Source organism: Thamnophis sirtalis, unplaced genomic scaffold (genome assembly GCF_051295495.1).
Source record: "Thamnophis sirtalis isolate CommonGarterSnake01/CBP01778 unplaced genomic scaffold, rThaSir2_p1.2 scaffold_10, whole genome shotgun sequence".
Lineage (NCBI taxonomy): Eukaryota > Metazoa > Chordata > Lepidosauria > Squamata > Natricidae > Thamnophis > Thamnophis sirtalis.
In genome coordinates, this window is record NW_028261390.1 from 73,014,877 (window position 1) to 73,033,070 (window position 18,194).

An 18,194-nucleotide genomic window follows, 5' to 3' on the forward strand; every position below is an offset into this window, starting at 1 on the left:
GGTTATTTAGCAATGTTTTATTTATAATGTTTTATTTATAATAAAATGTATAATTTTTTTAAAAATAATCTTTTCTTCAAATAACTCCTTCATGATCACTTCCTGGCTGTTTTTGGCTCTTGGGAAGGGAACTCTCTCAGAGGAGGAAGGGATTCTACAAAGGGAAGGTTTGGGTAGCTCTAAATGGCGAAAGATTCTCTCTCTCTCTCTCTGAAATGTGAATTGATGAACTCGGACAACGGAAAAGCTCATTAACTGGAAGTTGCTGTAAATGGCCACCCTTCTCTCCCTCCCTCCCCGTCTCTTTTTCTCTATTGTGGAAGGAGCAATAATGGCATGAAGTTCAATCTTTTCCCTTTTGTCCTGGGTATAATAGTTGGCTGGCTGCCATTAGCCTAATTCTCTCTGGACCAGAAATTGCAAATCGCCAACCCTCCCAAGTCATTATTTCATCTTTCCTATCTTTGCCCTCAGTATTAAGAGAACCCCCAGGGTTCAAATACACCAACTCGCCTTTATTTCACAGTATCAATTATGCATAAAACATTAGAGTAAATAGTTATTTATATATTTATTTCATTTTAAGAGTGTTGGTCACATTTCCCTCTCTGCAATTCCACCCGTAATGAAATCAGGTGTTATTTCCAATATTGAAGGACTTTTAACAAAAGTTTATCAATAAACTTTTGGAAAGCAGCGTGATAGAAATTAAGCCAAGAGTATAACGCTCTAAGGGCTATGGAAGTTAGTTTCGTGTTTAGCCATGCAATGGTCTCTTTAGATAAGCATTAAAGTTATGCTTGAACATTTGTTGGAACATTATTTTTCAGTTGCCTGGTATTCTTTGGGTGTAATTTGAGTTTTTTAAATAGGAACTTGGACTTTTAAATTAAATTGTTTTAGTAGAAATGTCTCTCCAGGGAAAAGTTTTTAAACAAGCAAGAGAAATTCTTTCACTCCAAAATACTTTATACACTTCTCAACTTCTTTTTAAAAAGTCATGTCTTAAACCAGTCCTTCTTCTACAAGGAGTTTGGCTAATTCTGTGTTACTATATTCATTGATTTTATAATTAAAGGTATATTCACTTTCCATGGTACCCCAACAACAAAGCAAAAATACAATACAAAATTGAGAACAAAATAAAAGTTTACAATATGGTTCAATGAAAAGTGAATCAAAAAATGGATCAAAAGTCCACAGTATGGATCAATTGAAGGAATTAACCCCATCCTGACTGAATACTTGGCTCAAGATCGAGTCAGTTTAAGAATCAAAGTTATGAATTAAAAAAAATGGCAACTGTCAAAAGGGAAACAAATGTAATTAGCAAGTTCTCACAGCCAATTCATTCAGGAAAAGCATTTCCAAAATTTACATTCCATTAGTCATGGGTTCTTAAAAGAATGCAGGCATGAGTAAAATGCATTTACATATTATCCAACTCATTTTATAATCTCTCCAGATTTACTTGGGGAAAGCAAGCTATGGATGTGTCACTTAGTATTTATTTTATATGCAAACTGATTTTCCCTCTTAAGAGTTTGTTATCAATAGTTTTCAAAAGTTGAATATTTTATACCCTTTGTTTCTAAAAACTTTGCCCACAGCAAAATTCTTTTCATCTCTGTCTTCTGTGGCCAATTTATGGAAGGTTTCATATGCCAAAGATTTAAACCCAGTTTTTTAAATATAATCTAGCCCCATTTAACAAAACAACCACTTACATCCCTGACAAAATGTAAATATTGTGACAGCCTGCATTTAAAAAATAGTAATTAATGGTGCGTTAGCATAGTGAAAGAAGGGAACAAATGTTGTAATTTTTATTTCATTTACAGTCTTCAAGAAATTGTCAGCTTTAATGATTTACTCCACTTTGCTTATACATTATGCAGAAAGTATAGCTAACATGAACATCACATTTCCAGATATACTTTTAAATTAAAATAATCTTTCACCCTCAAAAAGCTTTTAAGCTAATATAGCTATGCAAATCTTCAAAAGCAACTTTATCAATAAATCCCCAGGTGGGTTTTCAGACTCACAATTCAGATTGAACCAGATTAGGTACTCTTTCCCCAAATGGAAAGGGGACATGGTGGCTCAGTGGCTAAGAGGCTGAGCTTGTCGATCAGAAAGATCGGCAGTTCGGCGGTTCGAATCCCTAGCGCCGCATAACGGAGTGAGCTCCTGTGACTTGTCCCAGCTTCTGCCAACCTAGCAGTTCAAAAGGACATAAAATGCATGTAGAAAAATAGGAGCCACCTTTGGTGGGAAGGGAACAGCGTTCCGTGCGCCTTTGGTGTCGAGTCATGCCAGCCACATGACCATGGAGACGTCTTCGGACAGTGCTGGCTCTTCGGCTTAGAAACAGAGATGAGCACCGCCCCCTAGAGTCAGGAACAATGAGCACATATGTGCGAGGGGAACCTTTACCTTTTCCCCAAATGAAACCTTTTGCTACAAACACAGAATCCGTTCTGTTTTCCAAATTCATCACTGATCTGAAAGTAAATTAAATAGCTTGAATCCAATCCCAAAAGCAAAAAAACAGAACCTGGGAACTAAAGCTAAAATTATAGAGAGGTGTTTTTCTTTCCTTCTTTAGATGTTAACAGGCGATCTGCACAAGGATTGTGGTGCTATCAGGTGCCTATCAGTTTTTGTTTTTGGGGTGGGTGGGGGTGGTTGGAGGGAGGATTCATGCATTGGGTGTCATCTGCCACGCAGTGAGTTCTCCAATGGTTTCACACAGGTGTTAAATACGTGGGATGAGGAGATCAAACTCTAAGGCAACTCCACAAAGTGAGGGACAATTCGGATACGAAGGTTCCCCCATCAATACCAAGTGAAACTGACCACAGCAGAAGGAGTAGAACCCACATGGCCTGGTGCCTCCCAATCCCAAAACCTTAAGTGAGTCCAGAAGAACACATCAATCCATGGTATCAGCAGATACTGAGAGACCAAGGAGCAGAATCTTCCCGATCCTGCCAAATGTCATCAACCAGCATGACCAAAGCCATCTCCAGATCTGAAACCTGAACTGTAAAGGGTACAGATCAGGGGTGAAATCCAGCAGGTTCTGACAGGTTCTGGAGAACCGGTAGCGGAAATTTTGAGTAATTCAGAGAACTGGCAAATGCCATCTCTGGATGGGCCCAGAATGGGATGGGATTGGAGATTTTGCAGTATCCTTACCCTGCCACGCCCACCAAGCCACAGAACCGGTAGTAAAAAAATTGAATTTCACCGCTGGTACAGATCATCAATTTTTTTAAAATAAACTTCTGCAAGTATCAGACTAGAAATATTCTCCCCTTTCCTTTTACCCTCTGGAAAACTAGGGAAGGTACCTCATTCCCCCATGCCCCTTCCTGTCCTTCTGCGAACCAAACTATCCTTTATAAGGCTGTGGCACAATTGGTGGCTCTTCCTTCTGCCTCCCTCAGTCCAGCCACACTGCAACCACCTTCATCAAAAAAAAAGAAAGGTTGGAGACACGACAAGGTTGGGTAGTTGTATCCATCAAGGGGTGGGTGAGGTGATGGCTTCTTGAGGGGGGAGTTACCACAATCTCCTTCTGGACCCAAGGACACCATGGCCTGCCTTAAGAATCCAGGAGACCCCTGGATTCTTATAAATTGAATGAATTTATTCAGTTCATTTATTAATTCATTAATTAATGAATTCACAGCTTGCATACCCTTGCTCAGGAGTCACAGGTTCAACCTCAGTCCAGGTAAGCTCATGAAATTGCCTGCCCCAGGCACCTCACCATGACCTGTCCAGTCAGAGGAAAAATCTGAGCGACATGCTCTCTGCCAGAGAGCATGAGTAGTTCTCGTCACACAACAATTCCCTGGGGACCATCGGAGAAGTAAAGGTAAAGGTTCCCCTCGCACATATGTGCTAGTTGCTCCCAACTCTAGGTGGCAGTGCTCATCTCCGTTTCAAAGCCGAAGAGCCAGCGCTGTCCGAAGACGTCTCCGTGGTCATGTGGCTGGCATGACTCAACACCGAAGGCACATGGAATGCTGTTCCCTTCCCACCAAAGGTGGCTCCTATTTTTCTACTTGCATTTTTACCTGCTTTCAAACTGCTAGGTTGGCAGAAGCTGGGACAAGTCACGGGAGCTCACTCTGTTACGCGGTGCTGGGGATTCAAACTGCTAAACTTTCTGACCGACAAGCTCTGTGTCTTAGCCACTGAGCCCCCGAGTCCCTTCCAAGAAGAGATCCCCCCTAAATAGGCCCCCTGGATGGCTACTGACAAATGCAGTAAGGATGGAGAAATAGTGACATCCTACAATCCTTACCATGGAATCCCAAATATTAGCTTTTGCTCGTATTTTATAAGGCTGAATTAAACAGGAGTGTTAACTATATTAGCCTTGAGATTATACGGGCATGAACATAAAAGGCGATACAAAACCATTATAAAACGGAGGTAAAACTCATAAATATCTGATTACACAGCAATAAATTATCCTCCAAGTTATTTGGTCATTCGAAATGAGGTCAACCTTCACGTACACAAACTTGTTTTTATCCGAATCAATTACAGAGGTGCGAAGTGAGCTGAGAACCTTGTCCTTGGTGCAAAAACGCTGGAAAATGGACCGAGAAGGCAGGAATTCCAAAGACGTTAAACGGTAAAGACATAAGAGAAGAGGAAACGCCTAGTTTGTTTGTTTGTTTACAAATTTAGTATTGGGTGCTGAAAGAACAGCAAGTTGATTTCCCTCCCCTGCACACAGCATTATAACGCGTATGCAGGGCCCTAAGAAGAGAGAGCAATTTTATCTCTTGGGTAACATTTCATTTATTCAAATCTCACTTCAGTATTGGAACAATTGTAGCAACTCTATTTCAGAAATATCTTTGACAGTGGCCCCTGGAGTTTTTTACACTATCTTGCTGACATAAAGTATATTAAAACTAATAGGTACTTTCCAGAGGAGCCTCTGTAATTTCAGTGTTCTTATAGATGTTAAGAATTGTGATAATGATGATAATAATAATAATAAAGCATTTACTAAAATCCTGCTTTCCGCCTGCCACTATCTAAATAGAGCTATGGAGGAATAAGAGCTCAGGTTCCCAGTTGCAATGTCTAGAGTGAAGGGACATTAGCCATTAGGGAAACAAAACACACAACCACAATATCAATCAGGTTCTGTTTTTGTAGAGCCAGTGCAAGAAAAGCAGGGACCTTCAAAATCCCTGTGGGCATGTTGAGACCACAAAGCATTCTTAGATGCAGAAGGAAATTTTATTATTCAACAGGACCAAAAGAAAAGAGTTTAATTACAACCGTGCCAATAGGTAGATTATGGACTGTGATCAACCCCATTTTGTGAGCGTTACACTGATGAAAATGTGCCCAAACTGACTGGAACTGCCCCTGCTATAGGCAAGAAATTCAACACGTAGCAAAAATACAACGAGATCTATACCATTCCCTATCTTAAGAAAAGCGTTGTCTAAAAAGCCTTAATGGTAGACAATAAGTTGTTAGTAATAGCTGCCTGAGAAGTCCTTGTAAATAGCAACAGCAATAGCCCTTAGACTTATATACCGCTTCGCAGTGCTTTTACAGCCCTCTCTAAGCGGTTTACAGAGTCAGCCTCTTGGCCCCCAACAATCTGGGTCCTCATTTCACCCACCTCGGAAGGACGGAAGGCTGAGTCAACCTGGAGTCAGTGAGAATCGAACTGCTGGGAGCCCGCAGAATTAGCCTGCAATACTGCACTCCAACCACTGTGCCACCACAGCTCTAAAATAATGATACTGTACTGTGGGGGAAACACGTATGTGGTGGAGGAGTTTAAGAGTGAAGAATGAGAATATGATGAACTTAGAAAACTGTTTGAAATACACGGCCTAAGTATACTTCAAATCTATTGTAACCTGCAGTGCACATGATAAAGGAACTGATATAATGATTTGATTGTTTATGAGGAAAGTGAGGCGATGATGTTATTCATTCCGTTGTGTCCGACTCTCGGTGGTTCTGTGACACATCTGGTGTTATGCGCACCAATACTTTCTCGTTAGTCCCCTCTGGTGTGCACGGGATACTGACCGGAACTGCCCCTGCTATAGGCAAGAAATTCAACACGTAGCAAAAATACAATGAGGTCTATGCCATTTTACGGAAAACATTGTATTAAAAAAAAACACCCTTTTATAGGAGCCCAAGTTGGAGCAAGAGATGTGCACCCTTCTCCAGAAGCTCCACAGAACTTTTCTACCATAAACATGAATTCTGTCAATTTGTGCTTTTTTCCCCCTTGATGTCTGCCTTAAGCACAAAGCCCATCTTTTGTTTTTTGACAGTTTTGAATGAATCTGTAAAAGTAGACATGGATTTAGGCCTATTTTCCTTTCATTCTCCTTGGTGAAGTGCGACAGTACAAGAATTTAGATCTAGTTGTTCTTCCCCCCCCCCCCCGGCACTTAACGTTATTTTAAGCGCAATTCTTGACTCAAAGGGTAGCTTAACAAAAATTATAAGTGATCCTTCTTAGAACAATTTGTACTGAAAAAAGTAAATCCTTCCCTAGAATCAATAAAAGCTGAAAAGAATTTGAAAGTCCTAGGCCCCAAAGTCTGTGGGGGAAAAAAAACCCCCGCCCCAACCCTTTAGGTGTTAATTAAATGATCATTTAATCGTGAAGTGTAAACACGGCATTTTCATCTAGTGACAGGACATCCCATTATAAATCCAGGAGAATAAAACTCCCGGCGTTAATATGCTTAGCCTCATTCCCACAACACCCTTAAGGGTGCCTTGTGGTGTCTGAGGTTAAGCATTTCGACACAAAGCAAAGATTGGTGCACTCAAACTTCCAGATCAGTTTTCCCATCGCCAGTGACCTAGGTAACACTTTGGAGCAATAAAGAATAAATTTAATTTCTTCAGCATTTTGTGAGGATTTAAGAACAATAGTTGGCCAGCAATGACTTCTTATCCCTGGGTCCTTTCAGGGTTTTCCCCCAGCTCTAAAGGAGAATGCAGATAGTTTAAGGCACAGAACAAACAGAAGTCTAAATTAGGGGTTTTTCAATCAATGCGAACAGTTGGAGGGGAAGCAATCAACTTTCCCTTTTGAGGTTTTTCTCAGCTATTCAGCCACTGCAAGCTTTAATCTCTCACGGCCATCCATCGCCGCTTGCTGTGGGATACCCATCTGCAGCCTTCCAACTTCATTTCTTTCTCTTTTAAACAAAACTGAGCAGAACAAAACGACATTGGTACCCGTAAATATTCAGTACAAACGAATAGTTGCTTTATTTCTGTTCTACGTAATAAAGGCTGTTATTTATGGTCCCTTTTGCTCTAATTTTTCACAGGTTGGTAGACAGTCAATTTTGTATTTTTGAAACTTTTATCTCCTTCGATCCTACATGCCTTTTATCCCAAAGCTTTCTTCCCTCTAGACATATCTTAGCATAATTGAGAGATGTTTAAATAATTGTCTCAAGCAAATTAAACTTGTCCATATTAAAGATCACTCAAACGGAAGAATGATGTAGATTTAGTCCTGCCTCGTAATTCAAGGATTTGATCCTTACTGGACTAAAGATTAATACTCCTTTTCAAGTTAATAATACAGTTTTCCCCAATGTTCAGTTTGAGAAACCAGTGCAAGAAACATTAATTGAATCTGCCTTCTTCATAACACTAGCAATAGCACTTGGACGTATATGCAGCTTCACGGCCCTCTCTAAGCAGTTTACAGAGTTAGCATCTTGCCCCCAACAATCCGGGTCCTCATTTTACCCACCTCAGTGGGATAGAAGGCTGAGTCAACCTTGAGCCGGTCATGATCGAACTGCTGGCAATCGGCAGAATTAGCCTGCCATACTGCATGATAACCACTGTGCTAACACAGTTTCTATAAGTGCTTCGAGAATGAATTAAAGTCCATCTTGGCTATATTGTTCTAATGTTGCATTTCAAAATAGTATTGTTTTTGTACTTAACATTCATAATAAATTAATGAAAATGATGACCACTGGAATCAGACAATTGATGGCAATTAGTCATCATATCTAAGTAAGTCGTTAATTTCAACGAGTGTTTGGTTATGACTAAATCTAAGCGTTATTCATTGCTCTGGAAAACATTTGCTTTTAGGAAGATTCAAATACAAGCAAATCCTTGTTTTAGTTGTTTAATGGGAGAGGGGGAAATAGCAATAGCAGTTAGACTTATATACCGCTTCGTAGGGCTTTCAGCCCTCTCTAAGCGATTTACAGAGTCAGCATATCGCCCCCAACAACAATCCGGGTCCTCATTTTACCCACCTCGGAAGGATGGAAGGCTGAGTCAACCCTGAGCCGGTGAGATTTGAACAGCCAAACTGCAGAACTGCAGTCAGCTGAAGTAGCCTGCAGTGCTGCATTTAACCACTGCGCCACCTTGTTTAAAATCTCTAATAGCCTCTGTTAAATGACAAGAGTTATTCTAGATCTGCAGCAGGTGGCAAACAGATTTTGCCCGTTGCTTCCAAAGTCCATTAGCCCAGGATCGGCTAAATCAGGGGTGTCAAACTCAATTTCATTGAGGGTCGCATCAGGGTTGTCTTTGGCCTTGCTTGCTATCGGCTGCCAGGTTGGGGATAGGGGTTTCTTGTCCACTAAGTATCTTCAGACTACCCAAAAATTGAAGAAACCTGGACCTAAATACGTGGGTCCTTTCCCCATTGACAGAATTGTTAGCCCAGTTATGGTGCAGTTGGAGCTGTCCAAAACCCTTTGGAGGGGCAGGGGATGGCCAGGGTGGGCGTGGCCAGCTCAACATCACTTGTGCTGGGGTGCCTGGGGAAGCCCAAGCTCTCTTCTGCCAGTGGAACCGGGCTCCCGAGCTCCATTTTTGGCTGCCACGGCCTCCTGAATGCGGCCCTCCCAAGCTCCGTTTTCGCTGGCAGAAGGTTGCAGGATGCCGTGGCAGCCAAAATTTGAGCTCGGGAGCCTGTTTCCAGTGGCAGAAGCACCGTGGGCCATTCCTTGGCTGTCTCCAGGTACCGCAGACCAGATTTAAGATGGATCCACCTGACGGGCCTGTCACCCCTGGTCTAAATCAAGAGATGAAATGATGAAATGAAATCGTATCAACCTTGTGAGCTCTCAAGTTTCCTGCTTCCTCTGTGTATGGGCAGGCAACGGAATTTCATTTTTATTATGTGTCAGTCTGCTCACACTAGGTTTAGGTTTATATTCAATTTATATGCCGCCCTTCTGCCAAGGACTCAGGGCGGCGTACAACATTAAAAAGAAACACATAATACAAAAGTTAAGAAGAAATTAAACAGGATGTCCCAAACCCAATTAAAATTGACAATGACACTTTTTTTGAAAAGAATTCAAATTAAAATTAACACACACTGGCACAAATAACAGTAACAATTATCTTATCGTCTTATCTTTAAAAAATAATGCACTGGAATGCATAGTTAACATCCTGAGGTACAAAATATTTGATGAAAACTTGGTTGTAAATTAATGAGATGAACTTTTTAAAAAAAATAATAATTCTTATTATACATTTTTACCTTTAAAAACAGAAAGAAGGAAAAACAAACCCAGAAGAAAAAACAAGACAAACATAACAATATAAAATAGTTTTACAGCCTTCTGTATAAAGCCTACATGTTTAGCCTTTGTAGTTCTCTATTCTACATTGCCTTCCGATCTGTTTTAATATCTGTACTAGTGCAATAACATAAATGTTTGAATGTTTCTTTCGGAGAGATTCATCTTCAATCCTTTCAGCTTGCTGAAGATTGCAAGCGAAGAGGCCTGGACTTCATAAACAAACACAATGCATAGACTGGGATTTGGGAATCTGTCACTCTCTAGATATTGCTTCAATCAGCAATAATAGCCAAAAGTCACAAATCCTGTGTAGTCCACTATTTACTTACCACAGGAAACTAAGGGCTGATCCAAAAAAGAGGGAGGCCAGCTTATTCTCCAAACTACCAGAAGACAAGACAAGAAACAATGGATGGAAACTAATCAAGGAAAGTAGCAATCTAGAACTAAGAAAGAATTTCTTCTTGAGAACAATCAACCATGACTTCAGAAGTTGGCTTGCCTTCAAAAGTTGTGGGTGCTCCATCACTGGAGGTTTTTAAGAAGAGACTGGACAGCCACTTGAGTGAAATGGTATAGGATTTCGTGCCTGAGCAGAGGGTTGGACTAGAAGACCTCCAAGGTCCCTTCCAACTCTGTCATTCTGTCTCTCATTCTGCCATGAATTATAGTTCCCAAACACACCTGTTGAAAAGACTACTTATAAAACTTTGTTGTTTACTACCGTATGTTGGTAAATAAAACCAAAATTAAAATAGTCATTAAAATTTACTATTTCAAAGTATTACTTTGTCCATAAGTGTATATAGCATTCTATTTAAGCAAGGGGTGTCAATTTCAGGGGAAAATCTAAAAAGATCTCACATGACAAGTTGATTTGAGAACCCAGCAAATTGTATAAGAAGGTTTAATGTTTGTTGCTACTAAGATGCCTCCCAAACATATATGCTTATTAGTATTAAACAGGATTAATGAGTATAGAAATATATTCCTAAAGTTTAAAAAACTACTTTTTAAAATAAAAAATAAAAAACACAACATAGCCAAGTTAAAACATTAAAGACAGCTGTAGAGTCCAGACCACTGCATATTATTATGCTGAAATCCACTTCTAAGAAAAGCCACATGTTGTATAATAAGAAACCAAAGATATCACAGGGCAAAAAATAAGTGGTTGTGATGGGGTTTCTAACTTTTGTATCATCTCAAGTGTTATAAAGTGTTACCTTATGCTGGCTTTACAAAAATGTTACGACCTAGCCTGCAGGCAGATGTTAGCGCAAAATAATACCATATTACAGATTAAACACTTTAAAGAATACCTTAACCCACAAACAAGCAAAGCTGTACTGTTAATTTTTAGACATCAAACCATGTGGAAATGGGATGTGGAGAGAAATAACATTTCAAATGAAGAACACTCCTAGGATTTAAAAAGAAATCTAGACAGAGAACTTTGGAAATTCATACCACAATACTACGAAAAACATTCAACATTGAAGATAATGGTTAAATCATATATTCTTCTAATTCAGCATTCTGATATTACCAGCCTGCACAGTCCAGATACAAAAAGCATCAAAATCCTCCATTGCCATTTGACTTAACTAGACCAAAAATGTTGTCGTTAGATGAATCATAACACACTGCTCTACCTACTAATCTTATCTGCTGAAGTGTTTGTAGTTGTGTTACAAAACAACCAACTAGTTGCATTACAAATCTAACGCTCTTTTTAAAAAAATCAAAAAGAAGGAAATGATATATTTTGTGCATCTTGTTCACACACCAGGTGGGAAAATATATTTGCATATGAAGGTCGTGGATTACCCAGGAAAACACTTCTAATTTAAATTTTGCTAATAAATGTGCAGGCTTTCTTTTCTTAAAAAGCAGTTTTGGGGAATTACAGACCACTGCCAAATTAGTGCATTGGAAAAGAGAGAGAATGTTGAAAGGTGAAAATAATATTCAACTGAACAAATGAACAAATTTCTTCTTCTTACACCTCTTAAAAATTTAATGACATTTGGTCTTAAGGCAGCTTAAAAGTAATTAATGATTTTGTTGGAATTATTATTGGGAGTTGTATGACCGTAGGAAAAAAGGAAACAAAGGCGAACAGAAGTGCTTCGGTGTTGTTGCTGTTTTGCAGAACAGATTTTGTGTTCTGAGCCATTTTCATTTTTCCCTCCAAGTCCATTTCATGTTAACATAAAGGTAAGATAATCTAGGATGGGGGAGGATCTAAACAAGCGTTCACATGCAAAAAGCAGAATCGTTCATTGAAAAAAAAAACCACGTTAACAGTCCTCAAAGTACTTCCACCGCTTCTCCTACTTCGAGTATCCTTCGCGTTCCCAGGAAGAGGAATCAGCGGTAGCTATCATGGTAACTCACTAGATGAGTAATAATGTCGATAGGACTGGACAACGGTAACCGTGGCAACTGTAACCTACAATTGCTGCGTAGCCGTTGCCGGATTTATTGTGGTGAGGGCCAAAGAGGCCAGGAGTAAAATAAATCAGCCAGCGATGCTGTCTGACACTTCGAGTACCCAGCACTTTAATCACAGCTGGCAGAAATTAACTCGGGAGGAATTTTGCAAGAGTTTTCCACCTACTTTCGTGCTGAGGACCCATCAGTGCCAGAGGACAATCGCATGTAGAAGCCTGATTACAAATAAATAGGCAAGGAATTTGCACTTGTAGATCCAAAGAGGGAAAATAAAGTGGTATTAAAATGCAAAATACCCAGAATAAAAACCCAATTTGCAGCAAGAGTTAAGGGTACCTGAGTCTGGTTTCATGGTTTCTGAGCCCGATTGAGGACAGGGCACAAAATTAGCTGCTTTCGTAGAAATTTCCCAGGCTCCATCATTCAGTGGGAAATACACAATTGTTGAATAACACCACTTTCTATGGGTGACCGATCAATAAAGCATATCATGGCACAGGGCTGGGGCAAATTTTTCAACTTTCCATTTGCAAACATTAGGGCTGCTCAAAAGTTGCGACATGCCTTGGGGGCTGTAAAGATATTTTGCTAATTTAACATAATTTAGATGTGCTTAGAAAGTAACTACGTAAATACCATAACTTTTTAACGTGTTGTTTGTTTCACCGACCCAATTCCAATGTCTGACTCTATCTATATCCGTGTGTGTTCTGGTTGGCATTGAATCTTCCTGCCATGGTGTGAAAGTGTTGTAGTAGTGTCAGAGCACAACTATACAACTGAGGCTTTTAGGCATATTGAAATATGGATCCATGAACCCACTGAGGAAAGGAAAGAGGTCTTAAACCACACGACCCCACGTCAAGGGTAAACATTATATCTACCCCTCCTCACTTCAGGCTTGGTCTAAACCCAACATAGACAGGCATTGGGGCAAGAGACCATAAGGGGCCAGGATGAATATTATTTGCCCCTTTGTAGACACTTGTGTTGCTTTACAGCAACTCGCAATAAATTGCTGGGGCCAAAATTTAACTGGCAGAGCCTTAGACAGGCTTCAACAGAGCTCTGCTCAAAGCCCAATTAAGCTGCAAATCATCTCCTCCCAATATTTTTCAGAGCGATTAAAAAGTAAAGTCATGTGAAAAGAAACCAGTTAACTCTTAAATAAACTTCTAGATTATCTATTTTGTGGTTCCTGTATCTACAGATTTTTTTTCTTTTAAATGTGCCTTTTGCTGGCCAAATCTCTTCCCTGCAGCCAAAGGTGATTAATGGGCTGTGGTCTAACCAGTCAAATTAAGCAATCAAAACTCATCTGCCTCAGATAAGCAGTCATGAGGCTATAACGGTTTCGTGAATTAAAAGGCCGCAGATAACGCAGCCGATCCCAGCAAAATACTTGTTGGACAAGAGGCGAGAGCACCGAAATCATTATGCACAACTTCAAGGCTCTCCAAATAGGCGCCGTGTAAAGCAGGGAGCATTTACACACAGTTCAACCTCACTGCACAATAGTCATTTAAACATTCCCAACACATTGCATTGTAAATTTTAGTGTATCACGAAGAGTATTTCTGGAGAAAATCTTCTTAACTAGGAAGTTTTTTAAATGAAATGCAATGGCACCCTCCGGCGAGAATATTTGGGGAGGCTAAAATATGAAAACGTGGAATGGACAACTTTTTGTTCATAACCGACTGCTTGTAGTTTTAGGTTTCTGCTCTACAGCATTATATAAGTGGAGTTGATACTATTTCACTGGGTTCCGTTAATAGGGTGGATAAATCATAATGCTATTTAAATTGGTGCCCTGGCCCAAGACAAGTTCCCATTGTACCAGGGAAACATTTTGACCTGAGCCCATAGTTCGATCTTAAGTCAGCCAAGGAAAAACTGGAGAAGAGAGCAAAAAGGGGCGCATAAAGCAAAGGAACATGTAAAGGGCAGCATCTAATTATCTCTACTATTCCTCTACATAACATATTCTCTTACTTCTGTGTTTCCACTAAACGGCAAGCATAAGAGTCCCATTCTCTAGCAAGTCATTTCTTAATTGTAAATGTCAGATAATTACTCCTGACAAGCTTTAATAACTTCCAAAGGTTTATTGTACACAAAGTAGCAGAGAAATGCTGATTAATGGAATACAATTGATGCCATGTAAACAACTGAATGTGATATAAAGCATAAACATTCTCAAATTGTCTGAGAAAAACATGTCTCTAGGAATACAGATAAATTATTAGACTTATTAAGTTGAGTTAATGCAAGGCTTAAAGATGTTTATCCTGGTAAATTGGTTAACAGTAAGCCTGAGGCTTAAGGAATAATTATCTTATAATTTCCTACACATACTAATTTCACATTGGAGATGCTGCTATAATTTATGAAACTAGAACACTAAAGCTACAATAGTTTTTGGCTATTTAAAATTATATGATACAACTTAAATACTCCCTTTAAAGTTCTACTTATTTTACAACTACATATTATAAATGAAACTTTCTCTTTTTCATAAAAATCATTAGTTTCCTAAGCTTTATAACTACATCAATCCTTTTATGGAATTCTGTACAAGTAGAAACTTGGTCTACCCTGTAGATAAGAGAATGTATGAATGTGTACATCAAACAAAAGTTCTTTTGACTTTTACATCCATCGATCATAGATCTACTCAAATGTCAATTTTTGCCTCCAAGTCCCAAAGCAGTTAGAGCAAAGTATTTTTTTTTAAAGAGCTTTAATTCATTTAGAAAGAAAACAATAACATTAGCACAATGTATATTACAGGAAGAAATAAAAAATAAGAACACTTTGTAGAAACCTACAGATTTAAAATACTAAATGTGGGATACCAGATGTTAAAAACAAACAGTGCTTAAGGAATGATCTTTACTACTTCAATTTCACTATATCCATTTCAGAATTTTTAATGCCATTTTATAGGCAAATCTGGGCAAAGTGACTTAAGGAAACTCAAAACACAATCAACAGCACAGCACATAATAATAAGACTAATAATAAGGGCCATGTCTGAATTTGATTTCTCATATCACAATTGTTAGCTTCATGAGGAAGCTAAGCCTAGCATGCATTTTCAATATTGCCAACAAAATCATTATAAGATTCTAAGAATATAGCAAACAATGAAACATTATGTTTAGTAGAGAAAAATTAAAACATAGACTTTACCAGTAATTATTGCCCATATTGCAATATGCAGCTGCATAACACTAAAGTGAGTAATTCACCACATTCCTTTAGTGTTTCTTGAAAATACATGGATGCAATCAAAATGTGTCAAATGTTGTCAAAATGTGTCACAAATGTGTCAGAAATGTTTAAATACCAGATACCCTCCATTTTGATGATAGATGCCTGTTTCAACACAACCTTTTATTAAATTTAACTACCTTTCTTGTTCAGGGAAAGTTTGGTAGGTGTATCAATAAAGTTTATATTATATTTACTGTGAGGATGGAAAGAGGTTTCGGCCCAGGGATGCCTGTGTGTTTATGTGACCCCTTTAGGTGTAATTTACATATAAAATCTGTGGGATTTTGGTCTCTTCTTCTGAACCACAACCACAAAATGTTCTCCAGGTGCATTCCTCAGTTTCAAACATGAAGTAATACACTGCCAGAAGGTATCAGTTCGACTGCTGGGAAACAGGTGGGAAAATTTTGGTGCCAGCTTTGCAACGGACAAGACTGCAACTGTTGACCAGAGAAAACGTTGATGATGCCCGAAAGGACGCAACACAAATACCCCTAAATATGTCAAAAGCAGATAAGATCCATCCATCATAACCTGTTTCCTTCTCCCTTCTATGGAACTCATGCATCTCATGATTCCAACATTTTGTTGAGATATATATACTGTATACACATGGTCCCCGACTTATGGCCAAAACGAAGCCATTATTTATGTTGCTAAGTGAGACATTTGTTAAGTGAATTTTGCCACGTCTTACGACCTTTCTTGCTAAGTTGTTAAGTGAATCACTGCAGTTGTTAAGTTAGTAAGACGGTTGTTAAGTGATCCCACAGGGTGGGCCTTCTCCAGGTGCCGTCAACTACACAATGTCATCTGGAGGCTCCTCGGGGGAGAGCCTTCTCTGTAGCTGCCCCAGCCCTATGGAGGGATCTACCCCCTGAGATCCGGACCCTCCCCACTCTCTCGGCCTTCCGAAAGTCTACTAAGACCTGGCTGTTCCGGCAGGCCTGGGGCTGTTGATCCTTGAGTTCCAGCCCCACTAAGATTGAGTGCATGTTGTATCCTTTTAATTCGCTTTGTCTTTGTATTTTAACTTCTTTTAATATCTTTTTAAAATTGTTTTTTATGTGAGCCTCCCGGAGTCCTCCGGGATTGGGCGGCATACAAATCCATTAAAACCTTAAACCTTCCCTCTTGACTTTGCTTGTCAGAAGGTCGCAAAAGGTGATCGGGGCACTGCGACCGTCATATATGAGCACAGAAGGTGCAGTGGTCGTAAACGTGAAAAATGGGCATAAGTCCCTTTTTTATTGTTGTAATTTTCAACTGTTGCTAAGTGAACTGTTACAAGTCGAGGGCTACCTGTATAGAATATACGATCCCCAAAATCAAGAAAAAGGTACGGATTAGAATATTAGCATTCTTTGAACCAGAAGATCAAGAATGTTTTCTTTAAACTATTCCATATCAAAAGGAGAAGAACTTTGGACAGATTCTCATTCCAAATGAGAAAACTCCGGATTTTCTCTAAGTCAGATTCAAAACAGGTATTACAATAATCGCAGCAGACATACGCATTATCAGGAAGGGAAAAGAGCAACCCTGAGGTTCTGGGTGGGACAGGACAGTTTTTTAAAATTTTATTAAACAAAATTTAGTTCATAAGGTAAAAGCGTAAAGGAACAGATCAAATGCTTCCGAAACTGACAATAAATAAATAAATCTACTTACAGTCTGTAGAGTTTGGGAGTCCCGAGAAAGAGCAACTCAGAGAGAAGCTGAAGATTATTTCTGTTTAGCCTCCTTTGTCAAAAAGAAAAGAAAAGAAAAGAAGTTACTACTCAAATAATCCTTTCTTTAAACAAAGAACTCTACTAAGAGATGTCAAAACTAACAGCATAATGGAGCTGGAAGGGACCTTGGAGGTCTTCTAGTCCAACCCCCTGGTCAGGAGGCAGGAAACCCTACACCACTTCAGACAAATGGCTACCCAACTTCTTCTTAAAGACTCCCAGTATTGGAGCATTCACAATTTCTGGAGGCAACTTCTGTTCCACTGATTAATTGTTCTAACTGTCAGGAAATTCCTCCTCAGTTCTAAGTTGCTTCTCTCCTTGCTTAGTTTCCACCCATTGCTTCTTGTCCTGCCTTGAGGTGCCTTGGAGAATAGCTTGACTCCTTCTTCTTTGTGGTAACCCCTGAGATATTGGAAGTCTGCTATCATGTCTCCCCTAGTCCTTCTTTTCCTTAAACTAGACATATACCCAGTTCCTGCAACCGTTCTTCCTATGTTTTAGCCTCCAGTCCCCTCATCCTCTTCCTTGCTCTTCTCTGCCCTCTTTCTAGAGTCTCCACATCCTTTTTTTTAATTTTGTGGCTACCAAAACTGGACACTGTATTGCAAACGATCATCTTAGCATTCCCGTGGCCTGAAAACGGAGCTTTAATGACAGGAGTCACTCTAAGAAATGCGAGTCTCAAGAACGAGCCGAATTCCATGTTTTATTTACATGTGTGAATGCAACATGCCCATACATGCATCCAACTCCTTTGTTCTCTTCCATACGGAGAAGGGATCTCTGGCAGCCTGAGTTGGACTCTTCTTATGTGTTCATGGCCAGGTTTTGCTTATTTATATCCCTTTATCTGTGCCGTTTTTTTCATGCGTTTCCACGCTCGTTTCCTTGTACTTGTTGTCAAATAAATAAATAAAACGAAATAAGGAAGCAGGGAGGCTTTTACACAAGGAGGAAGTGACCGGCCTTAAGGAGAAGCCTCACAGTCCGTGTTCCTCCCGAGAGAACTGCTAGCTGAAGGGACAGGAGCTGCAGCGCATCAAAGCGAGGCCCTGAGAGATTCCCAGGGGCGAAATGCGAAATAAAACCCTCCACATTGTGACAGGCTGGAAAT

General features: G+C 39.6%; 1 protein-coding gene across 7 annotated transcripts in view; it reads right to left on the reverse strand.

Annotated features, from left to right (window-relative positions):
- The window catches only part of SLIT2 (slit guidance ligand 2), a 191,386-nt gene that overhangs the window by 148,445 nt on the left and 24,747 nt on the right, over window positions 1–18,194 (reverse strand). For all 7 annotated transcript variants that reach the window (XM_087724913.1, XM_087724910.1, XM_087724911.1 and 4 more), the window contains exon 4: window positions 17,016–17,087. In XM_087724913.1, the coding sequence (XP_087581039.1) occupies window positions 17,016–17,087 (72 nt within the window). The remainder of the gene's footprint in view (window positions 1–17,015; window positions 17,088–18,194) is intronic.